The following is a 14,373-nucleotide window of genomic DNA, read 5'->3' on the forward strand; positions in this document are numbered from 1 at the left end:
GGGGGTTTTACCCTCAAAAGTTTATGCCCAAATAAATCTGTTAGTCTTTAAGGTGCCTCCGGACTCCTCCTTGTTTTTGTGGATACAGACTAACAGGGCTACCCCTCTGATACTTGTTTGCATTAAGTAGTTAACATGCAGTTGAGATGAATGGGGCAATTGACACCTTTAGTTGAGCTTTTTGTCCGTAGACTCAAACATTGAGTTGGTTACTTCTGGCACATAACTGTAACACTTTTTTCCTCCCAACTACAATGGCTAAAACCATAACTTTTCAAATAAAAACCTAAATTGTTTAGAAACTGACAAGTCTCCAAAGAACTTCACTTCCAGACTACAGTTTCTGGCTCACTTCAAGTCTTGCTCAAAACTGATCAACAGCTGATCAGCATGAGGCACATCCTAAAACCCCCTGAAGCTGCAAATTCAAAATCACTTCTCTCTCTTACATGCACACCTCTATCAGAATCTCTTTTTTAGCATGAGCAAACTATTATATACAACAAAAGCTTTATATTAGTTGCAATTAAACTCCATTAGACCTTTGATCTGCCACCATGTTGGTCTGCATGAATGCATGAATGAAGAGCAAATTAATTAAAATATGAAATAATTAACTTTCCTAAATTACAAAATCTGGATTCAAAATGGCATTTGATCTGGTTTATTACATTTTAATTGTTTTTAAAAAATCTTTATGGGAGAAAATGATGGAAAAAATAGCACCCAAATGCATGGTTAGGAAAAGGGATATCACTGACTTGAAAGTATGAAGAAAAAAAGTGTCCTAGGGAATCAGAAAAGCAAATTGTTAGTTTGAGAAGTGAAATGGTAGTGTTTTGGAAATATGACAGATTGGCAATAGAAACAGATTTCATTGGACTAGAGCACCGTGTTGAAAGATATAGTTTGCCAAATGAGAGCTCAGCTTATGTTTGGTGGGTGGGGGGAGGCAAAGGGGACTTGTTCTATTCTGATCTTTAGTCTGAAAATCAAACTCTCAATTTCCTCAGCCAAATTTATCAGACCAGTTGTTCCAATGCAAAGAGATAACTGGTTTTTTGCATTTCAAGCCCTGTAGACTGTCACTCCACACTTCTGGAAATGGAGGAGTTTAGGAATATTTTATATCTCCCACAACAAAATGGAATGATGACTCTAGGGTTTTCCCCATTACCAGCATTTGTGGGAGCATCCGAGTTTTCTCCGAAGTAAGCTGTACTGGTGCAAATTCTGGCTTTCTTTGCATACCACAAGGGCTTGCATTGTGGAGCATCATCAGAGGCTGTAATTGAAGCAAATCCTCAGTTTAGATAAGGCCTCAAAGTATATCACCTCCCTAAACTCTTGTCTGCAAGTTCTTCATGAGTGCCTATGGCATTTTCAGTGCATGAGTAGCGTCTTCAAGCTATGATAGTTTGCCAAAATACCATCACAAATAATCCATCCCAGTACAGTGACGCAATGTAAGGAGGTAGATGTTTGTCGAAACGCAGGTGCCCGATGGCCTGGTTTGCTTTCATTAGTGGGGGAGATGCAGCTTTGGCAGATCTGGCTGTAGGTGTACAAAGCGGGAGTGCTGCTTCTATGGTGAGTATATAGCCCCTTTTCCCTGATTCTCAGACAGATTGCTGTGGGGGCAAAAGATCTATCTGGCTTTAAAATTAAACCCAATAAGTTTATGGAGGAGATGGTATGATGGGATAACATGGTTTTGGTAATTAAATATTCATGGTAAATAGGCCCAATGGCCTGTGATGGGATATTAGATGGGGTGGGATCTGAGTTACCCAGGAAAGAATTTTCTGTAGTATCTGGCTGGTGAATCTTGCCCATATGCTCAGGGTTTAGCTGATTGCCATATTTGGGGTCGGGAAGGAATTTTCCTCCAGGGCAGATTGGAAGAGGCCCTGGAGGTTTTTCGCCTTCCTCTGTAGCATGGGGCACGGGTCACTTGCTGGAGGATTCTCTGCTCCTTGAAGTCTTTAAACCACGATTTGAGGACTTCAATAGCTCAGACGTAGGTGAGAGGTTTTAGGCAGGAGTGGTGGGTGAAATTTTGTGGCCTGCGTTGTGCAGGCGGTCAGACTAGATGATCATAATGGTCCCTTCTGACCTAAATATCTATGAATCTATGACACCCCACACACATTATGTCCATGTCAGTAAAACATCATGAAGGTTTTTTCTTTCTTTCTCTGGGGCTCCTTGAGAGAGCCTGGAGTGGCCTGTCATGTCCCAGTCCCTTCAATCCGTAGTAATGTCCTGTACATACGCTGAATGCTTCAAAGTTATGTACCCCTGCAGTGCCTTTATAAATTCCAGAGGGCAGAGTGTAAAGTGTCTGTATAATGTTTAGAAATTACAATTTGCCTGGCAGACAGATATGAAATAGAGCCATCTGATATGGTGCAGCACCTGTGGAAAATTTCAGGTGTTACAAAGTAGCAGTCCCTCCTGTTCTGGGATTGTGCTCCAATTATTTGCTCTTCTCTACAGAATACAAACATTCAATTCAAAAATGGAACATTCCATACATTCCCATTGTAAAGATAGCCTTCCATGTGTGCTAGAGAAACTGTCCACAAACAGATGCAAAAGTGGAAACTATGTCCCTCTGTTCAGTGGGCTGTTAACTTCAAAGTCTAGTTGGAATGGGAGCATTAAAATGCCAAGGTTATCAAGCAGTCTATGGAACAAACCCTCAGCTGGAACTGTGGAAAACGGACACTGGAGCTGGTTGTTCACTGGCTTGCACCTTCAGTCGTCATTGACACCTGTGCAAAGTGACTACAAAGCAGATGTAAAACACTACCAAATTAGAATAGCAGCATTCTGCACAGATGTAAATTATTAGGTGCCAAGTATTGGAGAATCGGGCCCTTCCTGGGCAAATGGATGCAAATTATGCCCATTCGGAGTTGCCAACTCTTCTGACTTTTGTCATGATATTTGAGGTTTTCGCTACTGAGATGAACATCAGAAACCCTCTGATCAGCATAAACTGGCAGAATAAATTGTAACAACAAAACAAATGGAGGGATGCAGTGAATAAAAGAGTGTACACTTCAGAGCCATGAACTGATCACTTTGGATTTTACAACATGGGCCAAAAATTCTTCCTGCTCCAGATGCACACATGGAATTCCCATTGTCTTCAATGGGATTTGCACACACATGGCTGAGAGCAGAATCTGGCCCATGTGCATTATTTCTTTCTTTTTTCTTTGATTTATTGTCTAATGCTTCTACAGCTGCTTTGTTTGATTGTTGCTTAACTGTTCTTTACAAAATACTGATAGCTCTGAGCCCATCATTTACAACAGGCGAAGTATTTGCTTCTAACATTTGCTTTGTTAATGAAACAACAGGGCTAATTCAATAGGGCAGAGTAAGCCACTGATGGCCGGAGAGGAGGCTTGGCTCCAGTCCTGTGTCCAGGCCCTGGTATAGGAGTTGGCTGAAGCCCCTACCCTTATCACAGTTTGACTAAAGGAGTGTCACTTAGTATATAATCATTGCCTTCATTGTTATGATCAAACCTTGATAATTTTGTTTGGGATAGTTCTGTCTGTACTACACAGCTTAGATTTAAATGTTTATGTAGGTCTTGATCCTGCAAGGTGTTGAGCACTCTGTCCCTGATCCAGCAAAGCACTTAAGTCAATAGGACAACTCACATGCTTAAACTTAAGCACATACTTAAAGTGATTTGATGGATCAAGCCCTTAGCTTGCAATATCTTGGGTGCAGGGGCTGTATTGTTCATAAGTGTCTATGGCTTGGTGTACAATACAAAGTGAGGTTGACGTAAGGTGCCTTGCTTGCACCAACCTAGCTGTGCATATGTCCACACTTAAATTTGTCGCCCAGCCGTGTAAGATCTCCGCTACGTCAACATAGTAACACCTTCTGCCCAAGCGTTGTTGAGCCATGGTCAGTGTACTGAGGTTGGCACAGTGCAAATGTAGACACTGCATTGCCTATGTTGACCCTAACAGTCCTCCAACAGCTGTCCTGCAACGCCCAACACTGACGGTTCTGGTCTTGGTTGTGAACTCCATTGCCTGGGGCTCACAGAGACTGGAAGCCACACACCTCCTTTAAAACCATGTGAATTTTTGATATGCTGTTTCCTGATTGTCCATTGTGGCGAGCACTCCTAGCAGCTCTCCACTGTTGTGTGCAACTGCCCAGCTGACAATGCTGGCTACATGCTCCAGGTGGGTTCTGTCCTGGAGTAGACAGGAGTTTTTGGATCTCCTGGGCCTGTGGGGAAAAGAAGTTGTATAGGCACAGGTATGGACCAACCATAGAAATATGGCCATCTATGTGCTGATTGCCTGGGGATGCAGGAGAAGGGTTACAATGTGGACCAGCAGCAGTGCTGTGTGAAAGCAAAGGAACTGCAGCAGGGAGGCCAACAGTTGATCTAGTGCTGAGCTGCAGCCCTGCCACTTTTACAAAGAGTTGCATGCTAGGCTTGGTGGAGACCTCTCCCCACCCCCCGCTAGCCCACACAGACCTCTGTGGATACCTCTGAAGAGCCTGAGTCACTGGCCCTTGGTGTGAACAGCAAGGACGAGGAGGAGGAGGTGAAGGAGGAATAGGAGAAGGATGGAGGACATGTGACAGAGGGGTCTAGCTATGAAACTAGCCGGGACCTGTTTGAGACTCCAACACAGTCCAGTCAATCCCAGCAGTAGAGCACCACGGAACTGATTGAGGGGAAGGAACCTCAGGCAAGTGTGCACATTTAATTTCCATTACAATGACATAGTTGGGGGCACCATTACTGCTCTTCATTCCCCTGTACAGTTAGGTGGTGAGGGAGGAGAGTACGTGGGGCAGTTTGTTTATGTACACCGGGATGTCCCTGGAACCCTCCTGAATGATCTTGATGAGACTTTCATGGAAGTACTCTGCAATGCTCTGCCAAAGGTTTCTGGGGATGGCAGCCTTATTTCTTCCTCCATGGGAGGATGTTTTCCCATGCTAGTCGCTGATAACTGCTGCTGGCACCATTGCAGTAGACAGGTTAGCAGCATGCGGGCTTGAGTGGCTGCGGGACGCCAGCACCAGCAGCTGTGCTCTCTGTGCCTTGTTACCTTCAGGAGTGAGCTTTCACCACCTGTGGAAAATGGTGGCAGTATTCAATGCCATTGTCCTATACCCATAGTTCTATGCAACTGAGCATATACTCCCTCCTCCTTCTATACTCCCTCCTCCTTCCTTTCCCTCACCTCTGGTGGGCCATACTCACCATGGCTGTACTAAAACAACAAGGATGCATCCGATGAAGTGGGTTCTAGCCCGTGAAAGCTTATGCCCAAATAAATCAGTTAGTTTTTAAAGTGCCACCGGTCTCCTTGTTGTCATTGTGGATACAGACTGACACGGCTCCCCCTGATACATGGCTGTACTGTGAGTGGTGCTGTATACAAGCACTCAGAAGCAGAAGTCAATGTCTTGTTTAAAACTTTAGGGGAACAAGGGAAAGGAGTTCTTGATCTTAACCTTCACTTTTCGTTGTTACTGTACTGACAACGTAACTTCTGTGTTTTATCTGCAGCTGCTGCTGTTGTAGTCTTGAGGAGTTCCCCCTCCACACCCACAGAATGCCTGAGCTAGATAAGGATGAAAAAGAAGAAGCTCAGAATGACATGTTCAGTCAGATCCTGCAAGGCAGTGCTGCATCAGACCATGAACAGAGGGCCTGAAGCATGAATATTGCAGGCTGTACAGAGAAGGAAAGAGCAGCAGACAGGAGAAAGGACCAAGAATCCCAGCAGGAAAAGGAGAGGGAGGGACACAATGGAGCTCCTTTGGCAGCAAACCTACAGATTCAACAATCCTGGGCTTGTCTCCCTTTGCAGTCCATGGAGAATTCCATTACAGCAGCTCCCTACACACACATACATCAACTGTGGTTCTCACAGGTCAGCGTGCTAACATTGACATGAATGTTCCTTCTCTTTCTTTAAGTTCTGTTCCACACATGTATTAAGATTTTAATGCATTTGCTTTTAATTTGCACAGCATTTTTGAAGTGTTTTTATCACTCAGTATAGAGTATGGTTTGGAAAATAATTCACGTGCATTAGTTTCCAACATGTGCGGCAGCATGGAAAGCACCCACTTACTGGTTACTTTACGCTGTGATGCGACTCGTAGGATCAGTGACAAACACAATCTAATAATCAAAAATTAGCACCACAGAATTAATAGGTGCCTTGTCAGCATCATAGTTGTGCACCAAGCACCAGGTTGTGCAGGGCCAGGTAGAGCATAGTACACCACAAGGCATTACTGTGGCTCACTGGTAAAGTGCTTTCTCAAAGTCTCCCTAAGCCATATGGCTCTTCTGATAGCCTTGTTTGGCTGTTCAAACTCAGCTGACAGCTGATCCATCCCAGTGGCAACTTTTCCTCCTCTGCTTCACAGATATTGTGACACAGCATGACACAGTGGGAAGCCATAACGAGTGGAATATCTTTGTCACTGAGATCCAGTCTTGTGAGTAAACAACGGCAGTACACCTTCAGTCTTTCAAAAGCACATTACACTGTCATTCTGCACCTGCTGAGCCGGTAGTTGAATCTTTCCTTGGTGCTGTCAATCTGTATGGCTTCATGAGTCAGGGGAGTAAAGGGTAGGCTGGGTTCCCCAGGATCACTATTGGTATTTCAACATAACCAACAGTAATCTGCTGCTCAGGAAAGAAAGTCTTTGCCTGTAGCAGTTTTTGCCTGTAGCAGTCCTGTGTTCTTAAAGATGCAAGTGCCATGCACCGTCCTTGACCAGCCAACACTGATATCGGTGAAACATCCCCAGTGATCCACCAATGCTTTCATAACCATAGAAAAATAGCCCTTTCTGTTGATATACTCTGTGGCAAGGTGATCTGTTGCCAAAGTAGGGATATGCATTCTGTCTATTTCTCCACCATAATCATAGAATCTCAGGGTTGGAAGGGACCTCAGGAGGTCATCTAGTCCAACCCCCTGCTCAAAGCAGGACCAATCCCCAGTTATTGCCCCAGATCCCTAAATGGCCCCCACAAGGATTGAACTCACAACCCTGGGTTTAGCAGGCCAATGCTCAAACCACTGAGCTAGCCCTCCCCTCTCCTCCAGTCTAGGAACACCATTGCTGCAAATCCATCCATTATGTCCTGGACATGGACGAGAATCACAGTCCTGTGTAGCAGGAGATGATTAATGGCCCTGCATACTTGCATGACAGTGGCTCCCACAGTTGATTTTCCAACTCCGAAATGATTTCCCACCGACCTGCAGTAATCCGGCAAGTTTCCACAGTTTGATTATCACTTGCCTCTCTACTGTCAGTGCAGCTCGCATTCTAATGTTCCTGTACTGGAGGGGACTTCAGCACGCAGATCCAGGAATGTGGCCTTATGCATCTAAAAGTTGTGCAGCCAGTTCTTGTCATCCCAAACCTGTGTTATGATGCAATTCCACCAGGCACTGCTCATTGCTTGGGCCCAGAAGCAGCGCTCCATAGTTTGCAGCTGCTCTATAAACACTACTAACAACCTTGAATTGGTTCTTGCTATGTCCCACAGCAATCCGCCCTCCAGAAAGTCTTCATGTTCCCTGCAGATCTTCTTGTGGCTCTGCAAATACCAGAGGATCGTGCTGCATCTCATGCAATGCTCATGACAATAGTGCAGAGCTGTGCAGGCTCCATGCATCTGTCAGAGATGGCAGACAGCAACAAGTCCTGGCGGGTTTGTGGGATTCTCAAAATAGGCATGAAAATTATGGATTATAGAGGGCACTCTGGGGTAGAGAAGGTTGCATGCTGGGAACCTGACCCCCTGCTCCCAGTCACGCCTGTGTAACTCATTTCTGCAACACCATGCATTGCCATAACCTCCCAAAAGACAGAGTGCTGGATGGTGGCAAGTTGCATACTGGAATACCTAACAATGGTGCACTGCACTATGCATCGAAACAAGCATTCCTGGTGAGTATTCACAGTGCCAAAGTATGCAAGTGCACAAGCGATATACTAACTGCAGCGGCTTCATGCTGATCAAACTTCCATCAGCAAAAGTTTGTAGTGTAGACGTGCCCAAAAGTAGCAATGGGCAGACATTCTAGTGCAGCCTGGGCACGACCGTTTTGATCATCTCACCTTGCCTAAAGCAGTCCAGAGGAGACAATGGTAGAAACACTGGTGGCTGGCCTGCAGAAGTGTTTCTATTTGTAGCAGTGGTGCAAGACCTCAGATGGGAGAATTCCCTACCATTTTCACAGAGGAGATCGCACAGTCTCCACTTAAAAAGAATGTAGAGAGCATTTACTGCTACAATTGGTTAATGTTCATTACAGCTCCCCCATTTTCATATATACTGAAGAGTAGCAATTGTCCAGCCCCACAGCCAATTAACATATGTCTATAAAAGTGCCACTGGAGGGCTGCAACAAAATAACCCAAGGATCAGGTTAAAACAGCATCTCTTTTCAGGTTGCTTAGGTACAGCCCTTAACAGACAGTCTTGTTTAACAGGTGAATAGAAATTCCCATCAGACAAAGCTGAGATGGTTTCCCAGATAAGACCAATTTCAGAGTAACAGCCGTGTTAGTCTGTATTCGCAAAAAGAAAAGGAGTACTTGTGGCACCTTAGAGACTACACAGCCACAAGTACTCCTTTTCTTTTTGCAGATAAGACCAAGTTGCCTTAAAACAGTTGTGCTCCTCTCTTCACAGCTGGAATCCTTAAAGACCGCCGTTTCTGTAGTGCAAACAGAATGTAAAAAGACAATGCCATAGATCCTGTCTACGCTGGGCTTGGAACCACAGCGGAAAGCAAGAGTTCAAGCTCTAGTTTTCAAACCCCTGGTTCCAAGTCCTAAAGAGTAATCAAAAGCTAATATGTAACTAGAATCAAAGTAGAGTTACATCAGTCCTGTCTTAAGGGACTGGGAACCTTCACTCAGGTGTTAAACGAGACTGCCTGATATTTGTTGCTCTACCCAAGGAAATTACCTGAAAAAAGACACTGCTCAAATAAATTGGTTAGTCGCTAAGGTGCCACAAGTACTCCTTTTCTTTTTGCGAATACAGACTAACACGGCTGCTACTCTGAAAACCGTTTAACTTGTTTTTCAGTTTTCTTAGTTCTAACCCTCTGGCATTTTCACAAGAGTGTGTTGATTGGCTATAGGGCTAGACTTTTGCTATACTTTAATTGATAGGAAAAGGCAAGTGGGTTTTAATAAACTTTAGCTAACTGAAGCGGTGAGTTATTTTTAAGGCCTTATTAAATGGAACCATTGGTGGCTAGAGAACATTTACAAATAAAAAAAAAAGTTTTAACATAGTTGTTCCCTATCCAAACTGTCAGCAAAATCTACTATCTACAGTATCATTACTCTAATCATCACAACAGCTTTCTCCTGTGGACAAGGCCTATGCATATGCCAAGACAACAGGTAGAGAGGACAAGAAATCAAAACAGAAGGTCAGACGGCATAACAGTGACGAGATTGTGAGTTTGGTCTAATAATGATTGGCGTTCAGAGCACACCAACTGCCTGGCTATCTCACTTTATTCAGTTTATACCACCTTCACTTTCTTTCTCTTTTTGAAGCCAGTGGGGCTATTTATGTGCTTAAACCTTAACACAGTACTCAGATGTTTTGCTCAACTGGGGACAGATAGTGTCTAATTTTGACTTTGGATGTGTCCTTATGACTCTTTATAGAAGTTAATGGGAACTGTATTTACACAGTGGCTCAATGGTAGAATTTGGCCCAGAGTTTGTAAAACAGTTTTGCTGTAGTAATTTTGTTTTGCATCATTATGTTATGGCATTATTCCACGGGAATCATTATATATCCAACCACATAATATGCTAAATCCTATTTTCTGGAACATTGTTTTTACCAGCAAACACTATGTGTGTGAGAGGATGTCTGTTACACTTCATTTCTATATTAAAAATAATTGATTTTTGCTTGGCTTTAGTACAAAGTACGTAACCCTTGAAAAGAACTATATCAAAAGGGAAAGCCCTCTTTCTGCAGAATACATCCTTGTGTGTTTACATGTACTTTGAGTTCCATCCTTACCTGAGTCAGCTCTATTCCAGAAGGTTCTTGGATCAGGTTTAGCCAGCAGGTCTCCTTTGCTACAGGACTCCTTCATCTATTAAATGGAAGGAACAAAACAAACTGTAAGAACTTCTTTTATTATTTTCAGTGTTTAAGACTGCGGCTTCCTTTCCGTTCAAAAGAACTCACTCACATGGCAATGCCAGGCTCATTTCCAGCTGTTTATAAAATCATGGGCAAATTTGAGGAGTTGGGTACAACGGTTCTTCAAATTGAAGGAAATGCTTTCTCCTGCTTGGACTTACATTTTCCACTTAAAATGTGCATGTTGGGCTTTACATCCTTCAGCCAGATTCTTAGCCCAGCTCTGCTCCTTTTGCCCTGCTCAGACAGCATAGCATGAAGGAAGTGGAAGCTGCCTGCAGCTTCCCAGCTGGGGGTGTTAGGGAGCTGTAACTGGTTTGCTGATGCCTCCCAACCCAGCTGCTGTGATGAGCTGACCGCCCCTTGTATGTTGACTATACTTGTACACTATAGGCTTAATTTTCTGCTCACTTAAACTGGTGTAAGACAGGAGTAGCTCCCTTAAAGCAAAAGAGTTACAGTGGTGTAAAACAGGCCTAGTAGAGGAAAAGTAAGCCCCATGTAAATTTTCCTTATACATCCATATCTTAACTGGCCTGTGCCATGTCAAAGAATGCATCCTCGATTTGCTACTGCTAAATGAGTCTTTCTTCAGTAGCAGGTCACCAGAAAGGCATTTTCCTTTGTAAGTAACAGGGTTGATTCTCCTCCTGCACCACTTTATAAGGGTATAAATTCTACTGACTTCAGTGATGTTGCTTCTGATTACAACAGTATAAATGGGGAGTCAGACCCAATAGTATTTTACATTTACGTACCTTTCCATTTCAGGGATCCCCTACTATACATACTGAACCATTGAAATGAATCACCCAGCTCTGGGGTGGGAAGAAGCAATCAGGCAGTGAACATGCTGCACAAGTGTGGGAGGAGAGTAAAAATTTTCCAGTGGTTGCAGAACAAACCCTTACAATGAAAGGTGTCATGGGATCTTTAATGTCCACACTGAGCAGACAGTACCTTGTTTTTTAAGGTCTGATCTTAAAAAGGCTCACACAGTAAATGGCTCAATTTATCTACTTTGGAAGGATTAAAGGCCTAATGACTTTGAATCTGAGGTTCCAGTGAGTCTAGTAGCTCTTTCAAATCAGGCATTCTTCAACCAGTAAGCTATTCTTCTCCAGTTTAAGAAATGTTTTCCATCAAATGATTCCCAGTACAAACTTTTCTTTGAAACTTTACCTGCCAGTATATTTACACTGTATTACAAGTACTACAGAAGGCTTTAAAGTTGATTGGTGGAAGATTTCCAAGGTTCTAAAACTAAAGCCCAATACTACACTGAAAGATAGGGTTCTGCTTATTTGATGGGCTATTTCTGAATATTTTTATTCAGGCATTCAAACACCTGATTAATTACATAAAAGATATTTGCATTCAGGGCAGCTACAGCTCTAGTTACTGTATAATCCTGTGATTAAAGTTAGTACCCAGGGTGAATATAGAAAAGAAGAAACATAAGTGGGGGGCAGGGGAGCAGAGAGAGATAATTCTATTTTGCACATTCTGGGCTGAATTACGATCATGTAAGAAAACATGCACAGTGAGACTGCTCCCAAAAACATGCAAAAAACAAAGCTCACAGTACACAAGAACCTCTGCCTCTGAAAAGCATGTCTCTAAGCATGTGCACAACAAGGAATGGAAGTTCATGTCAAGAAATGGAAAGAGATGTATTTTAAAGAATCCTTATTGAGGTTACAGGGACAAACCATCCCGATGTGTAGAAAGAATAGTAAATATGGCAGGCGACCAGCTTGGCTTAACAGTGAAATCCTTGCTGCTCTTAAATACAAAAAAGAAGCCTACAAGAAGTGGAAGATTGGACAAATGACCAGGGAAGAGTATAAAAATATTGCTCGGGCTTGCAGGAGTGAAATCAGGAAGGCCAAATCACACCTGGAGTTGCAGCTAGCAAGAGATGTTAAGAGTAACAAGAAGGGTTTCTTCAGGTATGTTAGCAACAAGAAGAAAGTCAAGGAAAGTGTGGGCCCCTTACTGAATGAGGGAGGCAACCTCATGACAGGTTTCAGAGTAACAGCCGTGTTAGTCTGTATTCGTGCTGGAAATGGCCCAACTTGATGATCACTTTAGATAAGCTATGACCAGCAGGACAGTGGGGTGGGAGGAGGTATTGTTTCATGGTCTCTGTGTGTATATAATGTCTTCTGCAGTTTCCACGGTATGCATCCGATGAAGTGAGCTGTAGCTCACGAAAGCTCATGCTCAAATAAATTGGTTAGTCTCTAAGGTGCCACAAGTACTCCTTTTCTTTTTGCGAACCTCGTGACAGAGGATGTGGAAAAAGCTAATGTACTCAATGCTTTTTTTGCCTCTGTCTTCACGAACAAGGTCAGCTCCCAGACTACTGCACTGGGCAGCACAGCATGGGGAGGAGGTGACCAGCCCTCTGTGGAGAAGTTCGGGACTATTTAGAAAAGCTGGACGAGCACAAGTCCATGGGGCTGGATGCAATGCATCTGAGGTGCTGAGGCAGTTGGCTGATGTGATTGCAGAGCCATTGGTCATTATCTTTGAAAACTCATGGCGATCGGGGGAGGTCCTGGATGACTGGAAAAAGGCTAATGTAGTGCCCATCTTTAAAAAAGGGAAGAAGGAGGATCCTGGGAACTACAGGCCAGTCAGCCTCACTTCAGTCCCTGGAAAAATCATGGAGCAGGTCCTCAAGGAATCAATTCTGAAGCACTTAGAGGAGAGGAAAGTGATCAGGAACAGTCAGCATGGATTCACCAAGGGCAAGTCATGCCTGACTAATCTAATTGCCTTCTATGACAAGATAACTGGCTCTGTGGATAAGGGGAAAGCAGTGGACGTGTTGTTCCTTGACTTTAGCAAAGCTTTTGACACCGTCTCCCACAGTATTCTTGCCAGCAAGTTAAAGAAGTATGGGCTGGATGAATGGACTATAAGGTGGATAGAAAGCTGGCTAGATTGTCGGGCTCAATGGGTAGTGATCAATGGCTCCATGTCTAGTTGGCAGCCGGTGTCAAGTGGAGTACCCCAGGGGTCAGTCCTGGGGCCGGTTTTGTTCAATATCTTCATAAATGATCTGGAGGATGGTGTGGATTGCACCCTCAGCAAGTTTGCAGATGACACGAAACTGGGAGGAGAGGTAGATATGCTGGAGGGCAGGGATAGGATACAGAGGGACCTAGACAAATTGGAGGATTGGGCCAAAAGAAATCTGATGAGGTTCAACAAGGACAAGTGCAGAGTACTGCACTTAGGACGGAAGAATCCAATGCACCGCTACAGACTAGGGACCGAATGGCTCGGCAGCAGTTGTGCAGAAAAGGACCTAGGGGTTACTGTGGACGAGAAGTTGGATATGAGTCAACAGTGTGCCCTTGTTGCCAAGAAGGCCAATGGCATTTTGGGATGTATAAGTAGGGGCATTGCCAGCAGATCAAGGAACGTGATCGTTCCCCTCTATTCGACATTGGTGAGGCCTCATCTGGAGTACTGTGTCCAGTTTTGGGCCCCACACTACAAGAAGGATTGGAAAAATTGGAAAGAGTCCAGCGGAGGGCAACAAAAATGATTAGGGGTCTGGAACACATGACTTATGAGGCGAGGCTGAGGGAACTGGGGATGTTTAGTCTATGGAAGAGAAGAATGAGGGGAGATTTGATAGCTGCTTTCAACTACCTAAAAGGGGGTTCCAAAGAGGATGGCTCTAGACTGTTCTCAGTGGTAGCAGATGACAGAACAAGGAGTAATGGTCTCAAGTTGCAGTGGGGAGATTTAGGTTGGATATTAGGAAAAACTTTTTCACTATGAGGGTGGTGAAACACTGGAATGCATTACCTAGGGAGGTGGTGGAATCTCCTTCCCTAGAAGTTTTTAAGGTCAGGCTTGACAAAGCCCTGGCTGGGATGATTTAGTTGGGGATTGTTCCTGCTTTGAGCAGGGGGTTGGACTAGATGACCTCCTGAGGTCCCTTCTAACCCTGATATTCTATTATTTTATGATTCTATTTATGGATGTGCGTAATGCTTATAGAGGAGGAGCAAAGGCATTCTGATACACCAGCTGCAAAACCCTTGCACTGTTCCATCCAACAACTGTTTCCTTTCAACTTGCTATCTTGGTTCCCATTCCGTGGAGTTGGAGGCATCACAGTG

The 14,373-nt window shown here is 44.0% G+C and overlaps 1 protein-coding gene across 3 annotated transcripts in view; it reads right to left on the reverse strand.

Annotated features, from left to right (window-relative positions):
* Positions 1-14,373, reverse strand: part of LOC140909033 (uncharacterized) — a 100,916-nt gene that overhangs the window by 5,189 nt on the left and 81,354 nt on the right. The window contains exons 3-4 of one of the 3 annotated variants that reach the window (XM_073337361.1): positions 10,103-10,178; positions 772-1,285 (exon numbers count right to left, since the gene is read on the reverse strand). In XM_073337361.1, the coding sequence (XP_073193462.1) occupies positions 1,086-1,285; positions 10,103-10,178 (276 nt within the window). In that variant the 3' untranslated portion in view covers positions 772-1,085. Of the gene's footprint in view, positions 1-771; positions 1,286-4,585; positions 5,132-10,102; positions 10,179-14,373 lie in introns of those variants that run through there. The other 2 variants (XM_073337360.2, XM_078852192.1) reach the window with 2 other exon arrangements.

This window comes from Lepidochelys kempii, chromosome 3, assembly GCF_965140285.1.
Source record: "Lepidochelys kempii isolate rLepKem1 chromosome 3, rLepKem1.hap1, whole genome shotgun sequence".
NCBI classification, from domain to species: domain Eukaryota; kingdom Metazoa; phylum Chordata; order Testudines; family Cheloniidae; genus Lepidochelys; species Lepidochelys kempii.